The 24497-nt window shown below is 36.6% G+C and overlaps 6 protein-coding genes and 2 non-coding genes across 9 annotated transcripts; 3 read left to right on the top strand and 5 right to left on the bottom strand.

Moving 5' to 3' along the window:
- Nucleotides 1-687: 687 nt before the first annotated feature.
- Nucleotides 688-4446, top strand: LOC145618689 (shewanella-like protein phosphatase 1). The gene is made up of 9 exons (XM_081673465.1): nucleotides 688-1089; nucleotides 1488-1588; nucleotides 2273-2386; nucleotides 2679-2891; nucleotides 3066-3201; nucleotides 3308-3489; nucleotides 3650-3738; nucleotides 3856-3925; nucleotides 4153-4446. The coding sequence occupies exons 1-9, from the start codon at nucleotides 873-875 to the stop codon at nucleotides 4237-4239; spliced, it is 1209 nt and encodes a 402-aa protein (XP_081529591.1). The 5' UTR covers nucleotides 688-872; the 3' UTR covers nucleotides 4240-4446.
- A 929-nt stretch (nucleotides 4447-5375) lies between these two features.
- Nucleotides 5376-9515, top strand: LOC145618690 (uncharacterized). The gene is made up of 10 exons (XM_081673466.1): nucleotides 5376-5737; nucleotides 5982-6067; nucleotides 6224-6290; nucleotides 6678-6820; nucleotides 8133-8181; nucleotides 8270-8407; nucleotides 8494-8574; nucleotides 8673-8849; nucleotides 8973-9059; nucleotides 9185-9515. The coding sequence occupies exons 1-10, from the start codon at nucleotides 5492-5494 to the stop codon at nucleotides 9245-9247; spliced, it is 1137 nt and encodes a 378-aa protein (XP_081529592.1). The 5' UTR covers nucleotides 5376-5491; the 3' UTR covers nucleotides 9248-9515.
- LOC145618691 (uncharacterized) lies at nucleotides 9442-10318 on the bottom strand. Its single transcript, XM_081673467.1, has 2 exons — nucleotides 10140-10318; nucleotides 9442-10040 (listed from the first exon to the last, which is right to left on the bottom strand). Exons 1-2 carry the CDS (start codon nucleotides 10177-10179, stop codon nucleotides 9562-9564), a joined length of 519 nt encoding a protein of 172 aa, XP_081529593.1. The 5' UTR covers nucleotides 10180-10318; the 3' UTR covers nucleotides 9442-9561.
- Nucleotides 10319-10326: 8 nt separating this feature from the next.
- TRNAG-GCC (transfer RNA glycine (anticodon GCC)) lies at nucleotides 10327-10397 on the bottom strand. Its single transcript has one exon. It is a non-coding gene; the product is annotated as a tRNA-Gly (tRNA).
- A 621-nt stretch (nucleotides 10398-11018) lies between these two features.
- Nucleotides 11019-12003, bottom strand: LOC145618480 (chlorophyll a-b binding protein, chloroplastic). Its single transcript, XM_081673251.1, has one exon. The coding sequence runs from the start codon at nucleotides 11926-11928 to the stop codon at nucleotides 11125-11127; it is 804 nt and encodes a 267-aa protein (XP_081529377.1). The 5' UTR covers nucleotides 11929-12003; the 3' UTR covers nucleotides 11019-11124.
- A 7177-nt stretch (nucleotides 12004-19180) lies between these two features.
- TRNAG-GCC (transfer RNA glycine (anticodon GCC)) lies at nucleotides 19181-19251 on the bottom strand. The gene has a single exon. It is a non-coding gene; the product is annotated as a tRNA-Gly (tRNA).
- Nucleotides 19252-19337: 86 nt separating this feature from the next.
- LOC145617199 (putative protein phosphatase 2C 26) lies at nucleotides 19338-22036 on the top strand. 2 transcript variants are annotated; one of them, XM_081671887.1, is made up of 11 exons: nucleotides 19338-19553; nucleotides 19824-19875; nucleotides 19965-20044; nucleotides 20145-20226; nucleotides 20444-20496; nucleotides 20580-20659; nucleotides 20949-21046; nucleotides 21174-21297; nucleotides 21395-21477; nucleotides 21575-21623; nucleotides 21720-22036. In XM_081671887.1, exons 1-11 carry the CDS (start codon nucleotides 19402-19404, stop codon nucleotides 21806-21808), a joined length of 942 nt encoding a protein of 313 aa, XP_081528013.1. In that variant the 5' UTR covers nucleotides 19338-19401; the 3' UTR covers nucleotides 21809-22036. The 2 variants fall into 2 exon arrangements, with proteins under 2 accessions (XP_081528013.1, XP_081528011.1); XM_081671885.1 differs by having other exon boundaries at nucleotides 19341-19553; nucleotides 20426-20496.
- A 48-nt stretch (nucleotides 22037-22084) lies between these two features.
- LOC145617198 (UDP-glycosyltransferase 87A1-like) lies at nucleotides 22085-24382 on the bottom strand. The gene is made up of 2 exons (XM_081671884.1): nucleotides 23663-24382; nucleotides 22085-23081 (listed from the first exon to the last, which is right to left on the bottom strand). The coding sequence occupies exons 1-2, from the start codon at nucleotides 24150-24152 to the stop codon at nucleotides 22198-22200; spliced, it is 1374 nt and encodes a 457-aa protein (XP_081528010.1). The 5' UTR covers nucleotides 24153-24382; the 3' UTR covers nucleotides 22085-22197.
- Nucleotides 24383-24497: the final 115 nt, after the last annotated feature.

The raw sequence follows: 24497 nt of genomic DNA, 5'->3' as shown, positions 1-24497 counted from the left end.
TTGTATTAATTCATAACTTATTTTCATGAATACTAATTAATTATGATTTGTGAGCAAATAAATTAAGTAAAAGCAAGTGGATTTCTTTCTTCTTTTTTTTTTTTTTTTTTTTTTTTTTTTTTTGAAAATATTGAGAAATTACAATAGAAAGGTAAAATTGTGGAAATGTGCAATAATGTTTATAGTTACAGACTTAGTTAAAGTTAAGTCGAATTTTTGTTAAGTTGTTTAATTGATACCTACAACCTTAAAATATATGATTTTTTTTTTATATATAAGATAAGGTAAAATCTAATTTAGTTACTTGGAGCTTCTTTGACACCATTTTTGGTTTCCAATTTCCTGTTTTTATGAAAACTAAAAACCAAAAACAGGAAACAATAAAAAGGTGTTTCAACTTTTCTGTTGTCAGTTTTCAAAATTATTATGATTTTAATATGTTTAAGTAATTTTTAATTCATTATGTAACCTATATCATATACTTTTAATAAACAAAAAAAAAAAAAAAAAAAAAAAAATAGAAAACCACAGCAATGCCAAACGAGCCCTTAGCTTTGAATATATCATTTTATTCATTTGCATTTTAGTTTCTATTTTTTGTGTCACATAATTGCCCCTTCAAGTATTCAACATAATTACTAAACACTACATGACCTATTATTAAGCTAAAACGACTATTTGTCGGAAACAACTCTCTTATCACTTAACCCGGGCTTTTATTGTTAGTTAGTTAATTTACTTTTTAATACGGAATATAAGAAAAAAAAGATGTGCAAAACCTTAATAATTCCTGGTTTGTGTTTCCTGTGAATTAGCTAACAGTAGCACTGTAGCAGTGATATGTGGAGTAAAACGAAGAACACCAAACTTCAATGGCTTCTCTATCTCTTTGTTTAAAACCATACAAATTTTTGCCCATCAAATTTTCTCTCTCTCAAAATTTTAAAACCCCAGAAAATTACAACATAATCAATTATAGTAATAATGACAGTATTAATCTCAATGTTAAAGGTAAAGAATTGAAGCCCATTATTATCACCGGTAATCCTCCCACTTTCGTCTCTGCTCCTGATCGTCGTATTGTCGCTGGTTCGGTTTCTCTCTCCTTATTATTTTGCAATTTTATTTCATATATTTTTTGCTATAATTATTTGATTTTTTAGATGATTTTTGGGTATATTTTGTAAATTTTTGATAATTGGCAAGTGGGTTTGAAGAATTTTGATTGTGAAGTGGGAATTTGTGGGAAAATTCTGAATTTTTAAGAAGATACTGGATAGTGGATACATATATTATATGGTTAAATTTTTTGTAAAAAGTGTAAATTAGGCTATGATTACAATTAACGTTGGAGTACCAGTGATTAATTGATTTAATGGTACAAATTTAGGAGTAAAGTTGTAATTTCTAGTTAAAAGTGGTAGATTGATTTCAAGTTTGAAGTTTTAATTTTTGTTGTGATTGAAATGTTGTGAATTGTGTACTAGTGGGGGATTTGCATGGAGATTTGTCTAAGGCAAAGTGGGCTCTCAACATGGCCGGAGTCTTGAGTTCAGATGGTCGAGACTTGTGGACTGGCGGAGAGACGGTATGCCCTAAAACCATGTCATGTAAAATTCCATGGGAGATGGATAATCATGATTAATTGTAATATGTGGATGTCTATATCATACAACAGTTTTCATCCAATAAAAAAAAAAACAAAAAATTACAATTGTTTTCCATAAAAACAATTTGCTTTCTAGTTGCAAGAATTGATATTGTCACTGCGAATTTTCGGTGTTTCCAGCATTGTGATCAAGGCATGTCATAGCTATTAGTGTTGAGTGTTGATTCATTTGTCTAGTGGTTATCTGATTCAGACTCAGCTATTAGTATTAATTGTTGATTGTTGGTTCATCTGTCTAATGTTTACACTGCCATTATATGTACTTCTGCATCTTTTCGGTGCAAGATTATGTGATAAGTATCTATACCTATGTCAGAGAGTTGAGTACTTGATATGGTTGGATAGGAAGAGTTTTGGAATATTGTTTCTGACATTGTGTATACCTTTACGCAGCTTCTTGATTTGTGTGAGAGGCAGCTTAGTAGCATATGTGTTGTAGGGAAGTGCCTTACACATCTAACCCAAATATAGGCGTTGGAATGGTCTTTGTGCTCCAAGTAACAGACTAACAGTATAATTTATATATTGTAATTTGATGGTCTGGGAAACTCAATTTTGAGTCTAAATGGGTCACTTATACTAGCTTTATTTATCATGAAATAGGTATTGATACAGCTTGGAGATATACTTGATCGAGGGGAGGATGAAATAGCTATCTTGTCATTGTTGCGGTCTCTTGATATTCAGGCAAGAGTGGAAGGAGGAGCTGTCTTTCAGGTGTGTGTGTGTTTTTGGATGTGACGGTTGATTCATAAGCCATGGTGATATGTTTATTTATCTTTGTTTTGTAGTGAGATCATGAAATGTCCTGCAGCTGTTAAAACCAACCTTTTATGACCTTCATATACCTCTCTATTATCATTGTTCACCTTCATACAACATGAATTCCTAGCTTCCCTCTTTTTCCTGCTTTGAAGATGCCATTGTTATAGCTTATAGGTTTAGCCAGTTCATAAATTGATTTTGTTGTAATTATTTCGTTGAAACATTTTGTTTTTCCTTGAAATAGGTCAATGGAAATCACGAAACCATGAACATAGAAGGTGATTATAGATACGTTGATTCTGGGGGATTTGAAGAGTGCATGGATTTTCTGGAGTACCTGAACGAGTGTAATCACAACTGGGATGAAGCTTTCGTTGGCTGGAATGCTGTTTCAGAGAGGCGGAAAGAAGATCGTCGAAAATACCAAAATAGTTTTGATCCTTGGAATATAGTCAAGGTATATTGGTACCTTTTGTTTTGCTTGATATTTCAGATCAATTCCCACTTTGTTAAACTTGATATTTGCCGAGTTTGGCATTTCTGATGAAGTTTCAGCAGGCAGTCTCATGGCCTTTATTCATGCTGTGTTTTTTGACGATAGTCTTGTAATAATGAACATGTCTTAGGACAGAAGCAGAGAGGAATTATTGCCCGGTCAGTCCTCCTTCAACCAGGAGGCCGACTGGCTTGTGAATTAGCACGGCATCCCATTGTCCTTAAAGTTAATGATTGGGTCTTTTGTCACGGAGGACTTCTTCCTCACCATGGTGCGTAGTATGAACTCATCCTTAAAATGCTTTTGTTTTCATGTTTCTTTTAAAGTTTTGATGTTTGATGACTCTCAACTCATTTAAGAAGAATTTGGTCATTTAGTTGGTTATGGCATAGAGAGGATGAACAAAGAGGTTTCCCATTGGATGAGAGTGGAGAATGACAATGACGAAGATACTACATCCCTTCTTCCTTTCATTGCCACCAGGGGATATGATAGTGTTGTTTGGAATCGCTTATACTCGAGAGATACTTCAGATTTGGCTGACTATGAAATTAACCAGGTAAGAATTTTCTGCTTTCTAAGTTGCATGTATAGATATGTTCAAAACTTCCCTGTTTTGTCAAGACTCAAGAATGATGCAGATACATTCCGGATTTTGAATGCTGCATTCTGATTAGCTTTTTTTTTTTTTTTTTTTTTTTTTTTTTTTGGGTCTTCAGATACATGAAATGCTTGAAGAAACTTTACGGTCTCTAGGTGCTAAAGCGATGGTGGTGGGTCATACCCCTCAGATTGATGGGGTGAATTGGTATGTGCTTTAATTGATAGCATACTGTATACTTGGGGTGGCTTCCTAATTATATTCCACGGTTGTGATGCCTTCTTGAACTCACTCAAAATGTTGATATCTTGTATGAACTTGTAGTGAATATAATTGTAGCATATGGCGCGTTGATGTAGGGATGTCTAGTGGAGTTCTTGATTCAAGACCAGAGGTAAAGTTTCTACTTTGAAGCTTTGTGCTAAAAAATATATATACATCAAGAAAGTTCAAATAGAGGCCAACAATAACATCTCTATTCTTTCTTTATTACCCCTTGTGCTCATTGGAAATCTTCGACTATCTTTGGATACATTTGGGTTTGGATTTTAGGTTCCATTTTTTTAAGTGTGTGTGTATTTGTTTTTATGGCAGTGTCTTACATGTCAATATTTCTGTTAGGTTTTGGAAATAAACGGCGACAAAGCAAGAGCAATTAGAAGCCATGGTGATGCGTCCAATGAATTACATGTTCTCAGCTACGTATAAAACAAAGGAATAGTAACTGAAATGAGAACCATATGATTAATTTGGCCAATCTTGTAAATATTGAGCCAATATGTTTGTTTGTTGATAATAATGGTTGTGTGTTTATTACTCGTTGCAGTAAAAGATCACAATTTTGTTACTATGTTGATTGTTGATGAACGGTCGAAAACAATTATACTATCACTTAAGTTTAATTGTCTTTGTTTACAGGAGTTGGTGGATTTCATGACATACATGGTTAAAACTCGACATATGCAAAAATCCATCATCGTAACAAACAATATTACTCCACATATATAGCATGAAAGTATAATATGGCAAACAAATATAAATCACATATATAGCCTGAAATGTAATAGCACAGTTTTTTTTTTAGTGTTTATATATGGTACTCTGTAAATCTTACTAACTTTGGATCTGAATTTCATTTTATTCGCTTTTATGAGATCTCCACAATGGGGAAAATAGGAATTATAACTCTCACAACAATTAATCTTATTAAAACACAAAGAGGATTTGTAAATTACTAAAAGACATGTACTATTTGAGGATGAATCATGGATGGCTTAAATTGTGGATGCTCAATGAAATGCGAGAGATTGTTATACAACCGGGTGTACGTGCACCCAAGAGTATTCTTTGTTCATTTTGATGATTATTGCTCATTTAATCATCAAATGAGCAAAAAAATTACACTTGATACACCATGCACCTAGGTGTATATAATTATTTTCAATGAGATGGCCAATTCCACTATTTCAAAATTTTGGAGTATTGTCACTTAAACATTTTATAGTTTGCTATGACTCGTTTAATCAGTTGATTTATTATCTTATTAGGGCTTCCCTCATTTACAGTTTTACACCATTAGTTTGCTACGAGGACAAGCCTATAACTTTTTTTTATGGGTGTATTTAGAGAGCCACAAGGACGGGTGATGAAAAATTAATAGTCGATACCAAGATATTTTGGAACCAATAGGGCTCTAAGTCCCTAACCACTTGAATTATCTCTCACTCTCTCTATTAACTTGTGGAGTTTGAGTTCAATACTTCCGACCAAATTAACAACTATAGATTATAACTCTATTTCTATAATTATTAATTGCTTAATTAATTGTTTAACCTTGTAAACTCCGCAATTCCAAGCTTATACAGGTTGAATCCTAAACTGCCACCATTTTCTCTCCTCTACTACTAGTCTACTACTTACCATTACCAATCTCTCTTCCACTTCTCACACTCTCTCAATCATGGCTTCTTCCCTAATTCTACCTTCAGTCTCTCTGAAGAAGACCCCATTAAACTACACTCAATCCCTTAAAACCCAAAAAATTTCAATCTTTTTTGGGTTTAAAAATGGCGGCAATCTACAAATTAAGCCACAAGGAGCTAGGGTTTTTATGAGCGTTTCTACTGGATCGCCTTCTCAAACTGCTGTTGATGACGCTTTGTTCTCTGATTATAAGCCTTCTTGCGCTTTCCTCTTTCCTGGGCAGGTAATTGTTCTTTGCAATATTTTGTTATTAATCTTTGATTTCGCATAATTCGTTTAAAGTTTGATGTTTTCTGGTGAGAATTCAGACCTTTGATGTATTAGTAGGTTGAATTGGTGAATAAAATTGAGATTAATAATCTGCATTGGATAATTATAATTGATTAATTGCATCTTCCAGTATCAAATTAATCAAATAATGGGTTTTGTGTTAAATTAATAATTTATGGGGTTGGCATTGTTTCCAGGGAGCTCAAGCAGTAGGAATGGGTGCAGAGGCTCAGAATGTGCCTGCAGCTGCTGCCTTGTTCAAGAAAGCTAATAACATTATGGGGTATGCTTGATTATGATGCTTTTTTCTGCATTAGTTATTTTCCGGGGCGGTGGCCGGGGCCGGGTTTAGTTTTGTAGTGTTCAATTTTGATGGTTGGGGTGAATTATATTGTGTTTATGCTTTGATTGATTTATTTCTGGTCCTTAACATTTGTAGCTTTGATCTTTTGGAGATTTGCATCAATGGACCAAAGGAAAAGCTCAATTCAACTGTCTTAAGTCAGGTATCTTCATAAAAAGAAGTTTCTTTTCTGCAATTCTATGAATATAAGGCATAAAATTACTATTTTTTTTTCTTCTTATGAAGTATATTTTCATATCAATAATCTTTGCCTTTATATGTAGAATTGAGCTAAAGCTAACAAGATTATCCTAAATTTGATTGTTCAATGGCAATTGTAATAGATCTTTGTCTAACTATGAAGTACTAAACAACTATTATTTACCCATCTTGATCATTCTTAAACCCAGAAAACTGAATTTGTATACCTGATTTCATTTTAAGTTTCTGACCATCTAGAGGTGTTATTTATTTATTTATTTTCTATATGACTTATATTATGATACTCCAAAAAGGGAACTTTATTCAATCCTATGTTTTGCGTATGCAGCCAGCTCTTTATGTTACAAGTTTAGCTGCTGTTGAAATATTGCGTGCTCGTGAGGGAGGCCAACAAATAATTGATTCTGTGGACGTGACATGTGGTTTAAGTTTGGGAGAATACACAGCTCTCGCATTTGCGGGAGCTTTCAGGTGTGTCAAGTCACATTATGTATTTCTCTTTCATATTGTCTTTTGCTTGATAATTATTAGCAATTGATCTTCCTATACTCCATGTATAGCTTGCCTCATAATCTAGAGTTAAAGCCATGAAATATTCATGTTATTTGATGGAAAGTACTGGTCATAGTTGTGTGATTTTGTACCTTGTTACATCAACTTTATTATCCCTGTGTGTTCATGCAAGGCCACAGGCATGCTTTTGGAGCTTTGGTAACTAAAACATTGCTTTTACCCCTTGTCAATAGATAGAGAATTGCAAGAATGAAAATTAAAGACAGGTCTTATCTTCCAAATGTTATGCCCTACAGCTGTTGGAATTAGCTTAGGGTGTGGGGCAGGCAATAATCCTCAAAAGATTTTGATATTCCCAGTTACTCTGGGAGTTTAGGATCTGGACGTATAGTTTTTGTGTCAAACTTCCAAAACTCTTTAACCTTTTTTACTTGCATTACCCTGCCAAGATTCCTGGACTTAAGTTAATGAGAATTTTCTATGTAAGGGAAAATGCTACTTGGATATCCAATTCTGATAGATCAAATCCAATATATTGAGCTTCTGCTAACTAGTTCAAAACAGTGTTTCATTTGGTTTGTTAATCTTCTAGTCAACTCCCCCCCCCCCCCCCCCCCCCCCCCCCCCCCTTTTTTTTAAGACCATTATAACTTCCTTTCTCTCATTAGCTATTATCCCTAGCCATCTACCATTAAAGTAGATATATTCTGGCTCTCACCTAAAAATGATCGACAACATTTATGTAGTAGTTATTCTATGTGCACAATGCTTGAAAAGAGTGAACTTTGTAAAGAGATGATGTTGGCAGTCATGAACAGTTGCTAATGCAAATCACGTGTCCTTTTGAACCCGTCCTCTCAGCGCCACAGGATGCTTATAGTTGAGGTTGAAGCTGCTAGCCTTTGGGGTGTTGTTGACAGATAACAGATTTGCAGTTCTAATGAATAGCATGAAAGAGCAGATAGTGGAAGCTGCTAGCTTTCTACTTTCTAGTCATAAGTGTGACAATAAATGTCTTTAAGGGAGTAGAACTATACAAAAAGTAGTACAATGGTTAAATATCAGTGGAAAGCCCAGAATTTGATACCTGAATTCATATAAAATTTCAAGAAGACGAGACTTTAAGGTGAAGTGTTATCAGGAGTGGTTGTCTTAGAGGTCTTATTAAGATGAAGGTCCATTTTTCAAAGTTTATGAGTTTAACGGTTACCTTGACTGCATATCTGGAAATTTTGTACTAACTCGTGTTTGCCTTCATTAATTATTGAAGCTTCGAGGATGGCCTGAAGCTGGTTAAGCTAAGGGGTGAAGCTATGCAGGTAAATGATATACATGCTTGGTATTTCTGAAGAATGAAATAATCACTAATTTATGATTCAAGTAATTCAACCATATTTCTGTTTATAGGCAGCCTCTGATGCTGCACAAGGTGCAATGGTTAGTGTCATTGGCCTGGATGCTGAGAAGGTTCAAACTTTGTGTGATGCTGCAAATGAAGAAGTTTCAGAAGACCAAAGAGTTGAAATTGCGAATTTTCTTTGCCCTGTAAGCATCTTTCAGACCCATGTTTATTGCAAAGTCAATTGATATTTCTAAATGAAAAAAGTTTAAAAATGAATCTACTTGGGCAGGGAAACTATGCAGTGTCTGGAGGTGTAAAAGGAATTGAGGCAGTAGAAGCCAAGGCAAAATCCTTCAAAGCTCGGATGACGGTATTATTTTGACTCAAATTGTGCAGTTGTGGCAAAACTAGCAAAACCCTGTATGAACACTTTTTATTTTTGTATATTCATCTACAACCTTCATTCAGGTACGATTGGCAGTGGCTGGTGCTTTCCACACCAGATTCATGGAACCAGCAGTTTCTAGATTAGAAGCTGCATTGGCCACAACACAGATCAGGACACCACGGATTCCTGTCATATCAAATGTCGACGTGCAGCCCCATGCAGATCCGGAAACAATTAAGAAGATATTGGCACGACAGGTCAACTAGTCGAAACCTTTTTAAAATTTCATTCTCGATCAATTTTTTTGTTGCAGTACTTTGTCCAAAATTGTTGCCCATAAAAATTCTTATCGAGAAACTGACACTACCTACATGTGATAGGCTACTTCTCCTGTTCAATGGGAATCAACATTGAAAACTCTCCTGGACAAAGGCTTGAACAAGAGCTACGAATTAGGACCTGGAAAGGTACGCATTTGGTCATGCTGGTAATGCCATAGAAATGAAGTCTTGCTTATTCCTATCCAATATGATGTTAACTAACATACATTTTATCTTCCTTTGTGGTTTCACTTTTGTACTTGCTAAATCAGGTTATTGCGGGCATTATGAAGAGAATCAACAAAACAGCTGAAATTGAGAATATCAGTGCATGAAAGAACTGAAGTATGCACAAATTACTTTGTAGTTTATACGAATTCTTCGACATAGATTCATTTGTAAGAGTAGATTGCAATTTTTTTGAGCATTTATCGGTATTATGATTTCGTATTCAGATTTAATTTAAAGCTGCTATGAACTTGTAATAAACAATTATCTTTAGTGTATCAAAAACTCAGTACTCGTAATACATTGTCGAGTTTAGCCTACAGATATCAGAAACATTAAATGTACTCAAATTCAGATGATCAAATTACAAAACCAAATCAAACAAAATCCTCCAAACATCAGTGCTCAATGCATACACAGATCAAGCAGTAGAATGAGGCGGCTGGCGGAGGCGTTGGAGCTGATGAATCCATCGGTCCTCCGGCAAGTCACTAACCCAATCAGGAGGCATTCCAGGAAAGGAAACACCACGCATAGCTTCCATCACTCTCACTGCATTCTCCGACGACAACGGAGCATTTCTCCGGCTCTCATCTTCCTCAATTGCTCTCCTCATCACACTATCCAAGTCCACTCCCATCCTCTGCTCATCCTCTTCTTCAACTTCACTTTCTCTCTCCTCCTCATCTTCGCTCAGATTCAGCGCTCTCACCCCATTCTCAGCAGCAGCAGAGTAATCATAGCCGTTGCTTAAGCTGTTTTGTTGATTAACCGCGTCATTCGGATCATAAAATCCGTTGATGTTCGGATTATTTACATCGCCGTCAATTGAAGAGATCGGTAGGTAGTAATCGGCGATTTCGTCGGAGTTTGAATCGGAATCGCTGTCTCCGGCGTTGTCTGTAAACGACGTCGTTAGGTCAGTGAAAAATAAATAAATACTTTGTATATAATCGAGAAAATGAAAAATTAGGAGAGAAAATTGTATAGTGGAATCACCTGCAATGAAATCGGTTCTGGAATTGGATGCAGCATTCATTATTGTGTTGTATTTTTTCCAGATGAATAATGTTGAAATGGAATTGTACGAAGCTAAAAAGCCTGGAAATAATGTTACGACGTCGTTTTTATATTCTTAAACTTAAATTAAACCCAAATGAAAATTTTAAAAAAAATATTATTAGTCTGCACCAGCCGGGAATCGAACCCGGGTCTGTACCGTGGCAGGGTACTATTCTACCACTAGACCACTAGTGCTTGTTAATGGTAGGTCACGTTAAATAAAAGATAATGAAAATTGATACAAAATACCCTAAACTTATCTAATTGGACTAAGTGTAACAATGCCATTTATGTCAATCTTTCCTAAGCAATTAGACTATCAGCTTAGTCACCTTACTCACCTACCAATTGATAAGGTATTGTACAGTGATTAAGATTAAAGACATGTGTACGATATATTACATGTTCAAATCCCTACACCACCAATTATAATACGTAAAGTAACCTTTGTGGTTTTTTCGCATTTAAAAAACCTTATTTGACTTCCAAGAGTACTGATATACTTTCATTATAAATTAACTTTAACAATTTCTGCATGTATTTGATTATATGGTATATTTTACTTATCAATTTCAATTAGATAAATGGAATTTTACCTTAGAACTAAAAAAATTGAAATTAATCCAACTTACAATAAATTAAATTTATCCATCTTTATCAAATTTTATTAGTAGATAATTGAGCTTTGTATGAATATATATAAATGGATTAATAGTATACATTTTCAACCCTTTATCGGTTTGATTTAATTCAAATATCTTCAAATTATAGCTAATATAGAAATGAAATCATTCAATGGCACAAGTGCATAAAATATAGCACACAAAATTAAGGGTTATATTCATTCATCCATGAGTTGAAATCAAACACAATTTACAATCATTTCTCTCAAATCTCCACTAAAAATTCCTAAACAAACACATCACTTTCCAGGAACAAAGTTGGTAGCATAGGACCAAGCATTGTTGTTAACAGGGTCCGCAAGGTGATCAGCAAGGTTCTCCAAAGGACCCTTTCCAGTAACAATAGCTTGAACAAAGAATCCGAACATAGAGAACATAGCCAACCTACCATTCTTAATCTCCTTAACCTTCAACTCGGCGAAAGCTTCCGGGTCATCAGCCAAACCCAACGGGTCAAAGCTACCACCCGGGTAAAGTGGGTCAACAACCTCACCAAGTGGCCCACCAGCAACACGGTAACCCTCAACAGCACCCATCAATATAACCTGGCAAGCCCAAATGGCTAGGATACTTTGAGCATGGATCAAACTCGGGTTACCCAAGTAATCAAGCCCACCTTCACTAAAGATTTGTGAGCCTGCTTTGAACCAAACAGCCTCACCAAACTTAACCCCATTACGGGCCAATAGCTCGGGGAAAACACACCCCAATGCACCCAACATGGCCCATCTACAATGGATCACTTCAAGCTCACGGTTCTTAGCAAAAGTCTCTGGGTCAGCTGATAGCCCAGCAGTGTCCCAACCATAATCACCAGGGAATTCACCAGTCAGGTAAGATGGGGCTTCACCGGAGAATGGGCCCAAGTACTTGACCCGGTCTGGCCCGTACCATGGGCTGCCGGATGAAACAGTTTTGGGCTTTCCGGCAGTTTTCCTCATTGTGATCCTTCCCTCTCCGAGGATTTCGGAGGCGGTCGGGCCGAGTTTTACGGCCTTTCCGGCTAGGGAAGGGGAGGATAGAGCCATTGTGGAGGAAGCCATTGTAAAAAGAGAGATTGTAAGAAATAAAAGTGGTAATAATTATAATGGAGTGGGGTTTGATGGGGATTGTAGTGAATGAAGTAAGGTTATATAGAAGAAACGAAGGTATCTACTTATCTAAGGGATATCTTTATCTGAATTCTTATTTGCTAGGGAAGATTTTGGTAGTGTATTACTTGGCAATGTTTAAGCCATCAAGTTGTAGATTTTTTTGTAGCCTTTGATAGATGAGTTTTGTAGGGTCATGGATATGTGGTTTAGTTTTGGTTTAGCTTTATTCTTGTTTGGATATGATGATATCTGTTTTTGTTGTTCTTGTTGGACGATCATCGTTTGCAACCACCAGATGGGACCATGAGTTTTGGTAAATGCGAAGGAAATGGAGGAATAATTAATATCGCCATGCAACTCGAAATGATGCCTTGTTTGGTAATTAGCTGATAAACAATCGAATTTACTAACGCATTGTATTACTAGTAATATTTTGAATAACTCGTTAAATAAGCTATGTTATCAAACACTAAAACAACTTAATGTAAGAATTGCTCAAACAAATTATAAGAAAATCTGAGTTAAGAATTTCAACGCCAATATTGGCAAAAATCTCAGCAAACATCTCTTTACTAAACAAGAACCAAATGTCTAACGAGGTTGTTCTAAACATGTTAGAGGCTTGGCACAAAACTTTAAATTAGTCCTTAAAATTAAAACCAATTTGCATAAATTCAAAAGATATATACATTGCACGCCCTCATCCACGACCCTCATTTCGAAAAAGATCATATTCTCTTCGTGTGCTCAAAAGTTGTTAATGCTTTTAAGACTCATATATCACGGTAGTGGTATTAAAACTATCGATTCGGGTATTCAAATTGGGTTTAGGTCGGGACAAATTAGGTCTCGGGTTAAATCAGGATCAGGTTATGTCGGGTCAATCTAGCTTCAGATCAAATTCAAGTTCAGATCGGGTCAATTCAGTTCAAGTTATAACGGGTCGTTCACCTTTTCAGATATAGGTCGGGTTCAATTCGAGTTAAAATCAGATCGGGTTCAATTTCAGGTTCGGGTTTGGATGAGTTAACAAGATGGTACATTCGGGTTCGGGTTAATGTTGAGTTGGATTCTGGTTCAAGTTCAATTCTAATAAATATCGATGTGGCTAAGTTGAAATATATAATTAAGCCTTCCATAATTTGATCAAACATCATCAAGATTTTATTAAACCTAAATACGAGTAATAGAGAACAAAAGTTATATAAGCTGAACAAAAGATTTTATTAAATCGGATTGAGGGTTTACAGAATTATACCAGCATAAAAGCGGAATAAAAAGTATATAAACTTTTATTAAACCTTCCATGACTTGAGTTCATGTTTTAATTGGGTCGGGTACTAGTTCAGGTTCGGATTGTTTTCGGGGCACGGTGGCGAAAAACGTTGAAACCCTAAGCGATACACCTCGGGGTCATATAATGCTGTTTGAAAATATATATGATCATTATATGCTGTCATAAACATCCATGGTAGGCTTGAGTTTACAAAAATCACTGCAAGTTGTGAACGGGTAAAATGACCGTTTAAGGGCATATTGGATGGTTCAATCGACCCAATTAGACTCTTGGAGGGTATTAGGGACCATGGTTAACATCTCGGAAATATTTATTTATGGGCGAAAAAAGGTCAAAAAATTACAAAATAGAAGGCTATAATCCACGCTTTTTGAGGAAATTTTGAGGTTTCGAGGCACAGTGGCGAAAAGCGTTGAAACCCTAAGAGATACACCTCGGGGTCATGTAATGCCGTTTGAAACAATATATGATCATTATATGTTGTTATAAACTTCCGTAGTAGGCTTGAGTTTACGAAATCACTGCAACTTGTAAACGGGTAAAATGACCGTTTAAGGGCATATTGGACGGTTCCACCGACCAAATTTGACTCCCGAAGGTTATTAGGGTCGATGGAAAACATCTGGGAAATTTTTATTTCTGGGCAAAAAAAGCTAAAAATATTACAAAATTGAAGACTACAATCCACGCTTTTTGAGGAAATTTTGAAGTTTCGGGGCACGGTGGGAAAAATTGTTGAAACCCTAAGGGATACACCTCGGGGTCATATAATGTCGTTTGAAACCATACATGATCATTATATATGCAGTCATAAACTTTCGTGGTAGGCGTGAGTTTACGAAATCATTGTAAGTTGTGAACGGGTAAAATGACCTTTTAAGGGCATATTGGACGGTTCCACCGACTCAACTTGACTCCCGGAGGATATTAGAGTCCATGGTAAACATCTCGAAAATTTTTATTTCTGGGTAAAAAAAGGTCAAAAAATTACAAAACTGAAGGCTATAATCCACGCTTTTTAAGGAAATTTTGAGGTTTCGGGCACGGTGGTGAAAAGCCTTGAAACCTTAAGGGATACATCTCAAGGTCATAAAATGCCGTTTGAAACCATATATGATCATTATATGTTGACACAAACATCCGTGGTAGGCTTGAGTTTACGAAATCACTTCAAGTTGTGAACGGGTAAAATGACCGTTTAAGGGCATATTGGACGGTTTCACCGACCCAATTTGACACCCGGAGGATAATAGCGACCATACTAAACATCTCGGCAATTTTTATTTTCGGGCGAAAAAAGGTCAAAAAATTACAAAATTAAAGGCTATAATCCACGCTTTTTGAGGAAATTTTGAGGTTTCGGGGCACGGTGGCGAAAAGCGTTGAAACCTTAAGGGATACATCTCGGGGTCATATAATGCCGTTTGAAACCATATATGATCATTATATGTTGTCATTAACGTCCGTGGTAGGCTTGAGTTTACGAAATCATTGCAAGTTGTAAACGGGTAAAATGACCCTTTAAGGGCATATTGGATGATTCAAACGACCCAATTGGACTCTTGGAGGGTATTAGGGACCATGGTTAACATCTCGGAAATATTTATTTATGGGCGAAAAAAGGTCAAAAAATTACAAAATTGAAGGCTATAATCCACGCTTTTTGAGGAAATTTTGAGGTTTCGGGGCAAGGTGGCGAAAAGCATTGAAACCCTAAGAGATACACCTCGGGCTCATGTAATGCCGTTTGTAACCATATATGATCATTATATGTTGTCATAAACTTCCGTGGTAGGCTTGAGTTTACGAAATCACTGCAACTTGTAAACGGGTAAAATGACTGTTTAAGGGCATATTGGACGGTTCCACCGACCCAATTTGACTCCCGAAGGTTATTAGGGTCGATGGAAAACATCTGGGCAATTTTTATTTCTGGGCAAAAAAAGCTAAAAATATTACAAAATTGAAGACTACAATCCACGCTTTTTGAGGAAATTTTGAAGTTTCGGGGCACGGTGGGAAAAATTGTTGAAACCCTAAGGGATACACCTCGGGGTCATATAATGTCGTTTAAAACCATACATGATCATTATATATGTAGTCATAAACTTTCGTGGTAGGCGTGAGTTTATGAAATCATTGTAAGTTGTGAACGGGTAAAATGACCGTTTAAGGGCATATTGGACGGTTCCACCGACTCAACTTGACTCCCGGAGGATATTAGAGTCCATGGTAAACATCTCGAAAATTTTTATTTCTGGGTAAAAAAAGGTCAAAAAATTACAAAACTGAAGGCTATAATCCACGCTTTTTAAGGAAATTTTGAGGTTTCGGGCACGGTAGTGAAAAGCCTTGAAACCTTAAGGGATACATCTCAAGGTCATAAAATGCCGTTTGAAACCATATATGATCATTATATGTTGACACAAACATCCGTGGTAGGCTTGAGTTTACGAAATCACTTCAAGTTGTGAACGGGTAAAATGACCGTTTAAGGGCATATTGGACGGTTTCACCGACCCAATTTGACACCCGGAGGATAATAGCGACCATACTAAACATCTCGGCAATTTTTATTTTCGGGCGAAAAAAGGTCAAAAAATTACAAAATTAAAGGCTGTAATCCACGTTTTTTGAGGAAATTTTGAGGTTTCGGGGCACTGTAGCAAAAAGCCTTGAAACTATAAGGGATACATCTCGGAGTCATATAATGTCGTTTGAAACTGTATATGATCATTATATGCTGTCATAAACGTCCATGGTAGGCTTGAGTTTACGAAATCACTTCAAGTTAAAGACGGGTAAAATGGCCGTTAAAGGGCATATTGGACTGCTCCACCGCCCCAATTTGACTCCCGGAGGATATTAGGATTCATGGTAAACATCTCGGAAATTTTTATTTCCAGGCAAAAAAAGGTCAAAAAATTAAAAAATTGAAGGCTATAATCCACGCTTTTTGAGGAAAGTTTGAGGTTTCAGGGCACGTTGGCGAAAAACCTTGAAACCTTAAGGGATACATCTCGGGGTCATATAATGTCGTTTAAAACCATATATGATCATTATATGTTGACACAAACGTCCGTGGTAGGCTTGAGTTTACGAAATCACTGCAACTTGTCAACGGGTAAAATGACCGTTTAATGGCATATTGGAAGGTTCCACCGACCCAATTTGACTCCCGAACGATATTAGGGACCATGGTAAACATTTCGACAATTTTTATTTTCGGACGAAAAAAGTTCAAAAAATTGCAAAATTAAAGGCTATAATCCACGCTTTTTGAGAAAATTTTGAGGTTTCGGGGCACTATAGCGAAAAGCCTTGAAACTTTAAGGGGTACATCTCAGAGTCATATAATGTCGTTTGAAACTGTATATGATCATTATATGCTGTCATAAACGTCCATGGTAGGCTTGAGTTTACGAAATCACTTCAAGTTAAAGACGGGTAAAATGGCCGTTAAAGGGCATATTGGACTGCTCCACCGCCCCAATTTGACTCCCGGAGGATATTAGGATCCATGGTAAACATCTCTGAAATTTTTATTTCCGGTCGAAAAAAAGTCAAAAAATTAAAAAAAAAAGTGAAGGCTATAATCCACGCTTTTTGAGGAAATTTTGAGGTTTCGGGGCACAATGGCGAATAGCCTTGAAATCTTAAGGGATACATCTCAGGGCCATATAATGCCGTTTGAAACCATATATGATCATTATATGTTGACACAAACGTCCGTGGTAGGCTTGAGTTTACGAAATCACTGCAACTTGTCAACGGGTAAAATGACCGTTTAAGGGCATATTGGATGGTTCTACCGACCCAATTTGACTCTCGGAGGATATTAGGGACCATAGTAAACATCTCGGCAATTTTTATTTTCGGACGAAAAAAAGGTCAAAAAATTATACTACCTCCGTTTCTTTTTAGTTGACACGTATTCCTTTTTAGGAAGTTTCTTTTTAGTTGACACGTTTCCTTTTTGGGTAATTTTTTTACCTTGCATTTACAAGCTACCCCACTTGCTTTTTCATTCTCTATCACTCTCTCTCCTCTCCTTAATATTTGTGTCTAAATCAAACGTGTCAACTAAATAGAAACGGAGGAAGTAAAATTGAAGGCTATAATCCACGCTTTTTGAGGAAATTTTGAGGTTTCGGGGCACAATGGCGAAATACCTTGAAACCTTAAGGGATACATCTCGGGGTCTTATAATGCCATTTGAAACCACATATGATCATTATATGTTGTCATGAATGTCTGTGGTAGGCTTGATTTTACGAAATCACTTCAAGTTAAGAATGGGTAAAATGACCGTTTAAAGGCATATTGAATGGTTCCACCGACCCAATTGGACTCTTGGAGTGTATTAAGGACAATGGTAAACATCTTGGTAAATTTTATTTTCTGGCGAAAAAAGTTCAAAAAATTACAAAATTAAAGGCTATATAATCCACGCTTTTTGAGAAAATTTTTAGGTTTTGGGCCCAGTGGCGAAAAGTGTTGAGATTGAAGGCTATAATCCACCCCATTGTTCGAGTACAGGCTGGGTTTAGATTATTGTCGGTTAAGGTCGGGTTTTTCAGGTCGAGACAGTTTGTGACAGCTTTAAGGTCTCAACATTTTTCGTTAACGGGTCTAGAGACCTCAAAAATTCCTCAAAATGTGTGCATTATATAGCCTTCAATTTTGTAATTTTTTAACCTTTTTTCGCCCGGAAATAAATTTTCGAGATGTTTATCATGATATATAATGCCCTCCAAGAGTTTAATTGGGTGGGTGGAACCATCCAATTTGCCTTTAAATGGTCATTTTACCTGTTTTTGTACATGCCTCTTGTTGGCTATAAGCTCTCACGGGGCTTTTATATTGCCGGATAATGATCATATATGAGTCCACACAATATTATATGATCCCGGGTATCATCCCGTATTGTTCCGTGAAATTCCAACATTAGCTCTCGACACCGCCTAAATCGCTCCGATTTCGTGTATTATAGTAGAGTTGCCGATTCGGGTATTCAAGTCGGATTTTGGTTGGGTCAAATCATGTTTCGGGGTTAAATTAGGATCTGGTTATGTCGGGTCAATCTAGCCTCATATCAAGTTTAAGTTTGGGTCGGGTCAATTTCAGTTGAGTTTATTCTGGGCCGTTCTCCTTTTCGGATATATGTCGGGTTCAATTCGAGCCAAATTCAGATCGGATTCAATTTCAGGTTCGGGTTGTGTGTGAGTCAGATTTGAGTGGGTTAATAGATGGTACATTCGGGTTCGAGTTAGTGTTGAGTTGGGTTTTGTTCAAGTTCAATTCCAATAAATATCGATGTGCTCAAGTTGAACCTATATAATTACGTCTTCCATAATTTGATCAGCTTTATCAAGATTTTATTAAACCTATATATGAGTAATAGAGAACAAAAGGTATACAAGCTGAATCGGATTGTAGGTTTACAGATTTGTACCAGTATATAAGTTGAACAAAAGACATATAAATTTGTTAACCTTCCATGACTCGAGTACAGGTTCTAATTAGGCCGGGTAGTAGTTCGGGTACAGGGTCGGATTAAATCGGTTGACGGTTACTCTCAGGTCGGGAGCAGCTTCGGGTTCAGGTCAAAAAGTATTGGATCAAATCGGTTGTCGGTTAACATATGGTTAGGTTCAGGTTGGGTTACAGGTCACTAGTTTCACCCCATTGTCCGGGTACAAGTTGAGTTCAGATCATTGCCATTTCAGGTTGAGTTCTCGGGTCGGGTCAGTTTTTGATAGCTCCAAGTGGTATATGACTAGTCTTGTAAAGTTGTATTGTAGATCATACAAATCTTGGATTGTATGGAATTGGAAAAAAAAAAAAAAAAAAAAAAAAGAGGCAAAAAATGTTGGGGCCAAAAAAAAAAAGTAAAACTAAAGTTGCACCAGCCGGGAATCGAACCCGGGTCTGTACCGTGGCAGGGTACTATTCTACCACTAGACCACTGGTGCTTAATGGTAATACTTTCCTTATTTAATAGTTTAATATTATTAATTACAAAGTTATCTGATTATGCAAATTGCAAATCCCCCAAAAGAAACGAGTCCACAAAATTGATAAGGTGAAGAGATTTACCAAAGAAAGGAAAAGAAGAAGAAAAAATGGTGGTTAGCAGTAGCAGTGCATTGAGATCTTCAATGAGTTCATTTTTGTTACCCGCGAAAGTGACGAAACTATCATTAGGCAGCAGGATTACCCTGCATCCACTTCCTAATGTTGCTGCTGTTTCATCTCAACTTACTCATCCTATCAAGTAATGTTCTTGTTCATACATTTTTTAATTTTCAAACTATCATAACATATATTGTTGATAACTAAGAAAATATTATGATTGAATCCTTCACAATTATTTCTTATGAGATTGGATGCTGTATTGCTGTTTAGACGGTTTGGTACTAATTTATGATCTATCATGTGCACAATGAAAACTTCATTATCGATTCTGCAAGTATTTTACAAAAGCCTTTCATTTGATTCTGTTCAATATAAGCCTGATATTTCAAGTTTGTATTGCTGTTCATAGGTCAGAGATGTCACTTTGTGTTGGAACACATCTTATACCTCATCCAAACAAGGTATATGATGTTTTCTTAAGACTGTTACTGCTATAGACTAAGGGACCTAAATGAAGATTAACTGCGTTCGCTTATTTTTGGCTGTGTAGATTGAAAGGGGAGGAGAAGATGCTTTCTTCATAAGCAGCCACGGCGGTGGAGCTATAGCTGTTGCAGATGGAGTGTCTGGGTATGCTGTATGCATAACTCCTTACTCTTTACTAATTAATACTGCCTGAACATTTTTAGTTTGTGTTGCGACTGCTGTCATTTAACTTAATCTGTGGCAGGTGGGCAGAACGAGATGTTGATCCTGCATTGTTTTCGAGGGAGCTGATGGCCAATGCATTATCCATGGTGGATGACACAGAGGTAGTTGCAATTTCTACAGCGCGCACTCCCTTAACTATAGTACTAAGGGAAGCACTACACTGAATTTTTGACTAATTAGATCAACTTACATATTTCAATCCCCTGCTATGCTCCACTTCTTCCTTAGTTTAAGCCTTTCAAGGCATGTAGACATGTAGTATTGTCCAACTAACCATGGTTTCTATTTGTATGCTGACAGGTGAATAATGATCCGCAGGTTTTGTTGAAAAAGGCGCATGCTGCTACCTCTTCAATGGGTTCAGCAACAGTGTAGGTTAACTCTCTAGTGAATACACACACAATGTACTAAAAAAATTTCAACTTGATTGTCTGATCTCTCACTTAACATGCAGAATTGTTGCTATGATGGAAGGAAATGGGATTCTTAAGATTGCAAATGTTGGAGACTGTGGACTACGTGTTATTCGCAAAGGTGGTTACTGATACCGTGTGCTAAAACTGCTTATCTGAACTAAATCCGTACCTTCTATCCCCTTTCTGTCTTTCTTTGTTAAGCATCTGTGTCAATTCTCCTTAATGGTTCATGCTATTGTTAAGGCTACACCATTTATATTAACAGAGTTCAATTATGTATTAATGAATCAATCTTAGACGAGTGACAAAGTGGTACATAAGATGAATTGGTTGTTCTGAACTTTAGCTACCAATGCTTCTGATTATGTCTTTGTGTTAACGAATTTCGAGACTTAGTGACTCTGCAGGACAGATAATGTTCTCAACATGCACTCAAGAGCATTACTTTGATTGTCCTTATCAGTTGAGCTCAGAAACTTCAGGTCAAACATACCTAGATGCCATGGTAAGAATATGTTAGGTCTGTTTTACTTTCCAAACATCATTTACTCAAACAATGATCCCTTTTTGCATGTTATATATTTCACACTTCATTAACAGTTTTCATTTCTTAATTGCTTAAATATATACAGGTGAGCAGCGTAAAATTAGAGGAGGGAGACATTGTAGTAATGGGATCAGATGGCCTTTTCGACAATGTTTTTGACAGAGAAATTGAATCAACTGTTGCAAGCAACAGAGATGTTGCAGAAGCCGGTACTTCCTCCTGCTATAAAATTTGCTTTGAATATGAGGTGTCTCAGAATTCATAAGCTGCAGCAAGTTCTAACTTAGTAGGAATTTTTTCTGCTAGCCAAGGCATTAGCTAGGCTTGCTAGAGATCACTCAATGGACATCAGTTTCGACTCTCCTTATTCATCAGAAGCTCGAACCAAGGTATAACCATCCTTGTAAGAATGTTGTTCCTCTTGTGGTTTTTATAACCCTTTTCATTACACTTGGTTAGCTTATTCAGAGATAATCGGTGTTGTAGGGTATTGATGTGCCGGATTGGAAGAAGTTGCTAGGAATGAGGCTAACAGGCATTGATTATTGCACATCTTTAGTCATTTTCTCTCTTTTTGATACTTCCTTGTGTGATCCTTACAGATTAACTGAAATTTGTGGTCATTAAGCAGGTGGGAAATTGGATGATATCACCGTCGTTGTTGGTGAAGTTGTAAAGCTCACTGAAAGTTCCTCGGACATGGTTCAGATTAACACATAAATCAAAGCTGATAGCAGTGATGGATTCAGAAAATCTAAAATGGGAATGTAAATTAAATACTAAGCTAGAAATTCCTCTGTTTTCAAAACTTATTATTTACCTTAAAGTGTTATTTATATGATTTTGAGAATGCAAAAGCAATTACAAAATCCATCAAAATGAAACAAATTGTTGTTCAAACATTACTATTATCTTTAATTTAATTAGTTTGAGGAACTATTCATAGTATTTGTGCATTCAAAATTTCAAATAATGGAATGTATAACAACTCAACAATTGCTTAATATAAAAACTTCCTTCTCCATTTAGTTTAGTTGCAACATTTGCTACAAATTTTTAAACAAACATAGGACAATACAATAACTACATCATAATTTCATAAACCTTACTTATGCATTACCAATCTTGTTGATGAAAGCCCCAAGGTCAGATGCAGCTGAACCTCCGTTGACAATCGCCTTTCTAAAAGTATCTCGTAACTCAGTTGCTCTTCTAACCATCTCCTTTCTTTCACCATTTTCCGGGTACATAAATTTTCTTACTAGTTGTGCTATCTCCTGCCTTGAAACTAATTTTCCAGCATCATTATTTATCATTCTCCATCCAATCTTCAAATCGTTCACAATGAACTTGCTGTTGAGAGTTTGATCCCAAAATATAGGACAAGTGAGCATAGGAACACCAGCATATACACCTTCTGAAGTCGAATTCCACCCACAATGCGTCCAAAATCCTCCTATAGAAGGGTGACATAACACCCTTAATTGATCACACCAAGGTACTAAAATTCCGAGTTGATCACTAATGTCTCCATCTTTGAATCTTGAATTATCACCGCGTGTTACCCACATGAATTTGACACTACTCTCCTTAATGCCCGCGACAATCTCTTGGATTTGATCATTTGAGGCTGAAAGAAAGCTTCCTTGAGAAATGTACAACACTGAGCCTCTTGGTTGAGAATCCAACCACTTGAAGTAGTACTCCTCGCTGTTATAATCTCTGACTAATTCATTAGTAAGGTTGAAGTATGGTATCATTGGACCAATGTTATAAATTCGAATAGGAAATTTTGATCCAAGGCAATCTATCACTTGCTCTTCAAATTCATAGATAGATGTGGACAGAATATATTGTGCATTGCCCATTGCAGAAACTGCTTCGTGCACACGGTGTAATACCTTCCTGCCATCTCCATGGTAGAATGTTGGCAAATCCGCAATAGTTGTTGAAGGCAAGCCCGGAATATAGTCCACAATCTCATCTCCTCTTTCTAGTTGATACAAATTGTTTTAAGTTAGACCTCTAATGTTGAAAAATTGCAGGAACTTTAGTATATTTTCCTGTCAAACTAAGCTCCCAATTTGTTCTACTACCTCCGGTTTTAATTACTCTCAACAAAGGAATATTATATGTCTCACAAATAATACCCCTTTGTTGCGAGTAATAAGAACCAGAGGTAGTATGTTTAGTGTACATATCTGAGTATTGAGAAAAATAGTATTTTGGTGGCTTCAACTTATCTCAGGTTAATCTTGTCAAGTGAGGGTACTTGGGGTGGGGATCCCGTTACACAATATATAGTGCAATAATATTATTCTTAGGGCCGTTAAAATAAACATGTTCAATCCTTAGTTTACCAATAAAAATTGTAAGTACTATAATTATAACACACAAAACAACAACAGCAAAATACTAAAGTTCCTTCAATTTTAGGCATACTTAATCTAACATAGATGATGTAAGTTGTGCACGGATTATCTATTCTAGCTCGGTACAAGGGTAAGAATTACACGGTCTCTGTTATCTGATATTAGAAAGTACAGTAAAAAAATACATTAGAACTAAAATTACCTGAAACATCAACGGGGAAATGACCATGTTGGATCAACAAGTCGAAGTGAGAAACAATAGATAAGAAGGAAACCGAGAACGTAACAAGAGTTGCAACTTGAATATTCCTTCGACTCCCAACACCGACTATCCAATACAACATCATGTCATAAACAATAGCTGTTGGTGGCGGCTCGAGCCGGTCCAGGAGTTGCTCAAAGGGGTCCCGGAGCTTGGTCATTACAGCTTCTACAAACCCGGGAAAATCACCGGATCGGCCTATTTCAGAGGGTATGACTTGAGGAAGCGAAGCGAACCGGAAGTTAGCCGGTGGGTGTGGGAATTCTGAGCTGAGGAAGGCAAGCCACTCTTGAGTGACCACAAAAGTGACAAGGATGTCATTTGATTTTGTTAGGATAAGCTTACATAAGTTAAGCATGGGGTTTACGTGGCCTCTGCCGGGGTATGGCATCGCCACCATGTGGCGGTTTTTGTTGGCGGAGTTGTTCATACTATGAATAATGAGAGGCTCTACCCAAACTATAGAACCAATATAGTGTATATGTAATGTACAAAATGTTGCAAATTGCGATGAATAATGAGAGGCTCTAACCAACTAAGGAACCGCTGCGGTTTAAAACAAACAATTATAACACGGAGTAGTATACGTAGTACTTCGTACAACTTTATTAGTCACACTACCCAATTTCAAATATACATCTCATGCATTCATAAACTTGTACAATTTATGAAACAATATGAAAAACCCTGCTCGCCCAGTAGCATTTAAGGCATTTATAAACAAAATTTGTAGCGTAGTCCTACCTATTTCGAGCAGTCACTATAAATGTAGTTG

This window comes from Chenopodium album, chromosome 26, assembly GCF_948465745.1.
Source record: "Chenopodium album chromosome 26, dcCheAlbu1.1, whole genome shotgun sequence".
In the NCBI taxonomy this organism is placed as follows: domain Eukaryota; kingdom Viridiplantae; phylum Streptophyta; class Magnoliopsida; order Caryophyllales; family Amaranthaceae; genus Chenopodium; species Chenopodium album.
The sequence above is the reverse complement of the archived record's forward strand: the minus strand, read 5'-3'. Positions and strand labels throughout refer to the sequence as shown.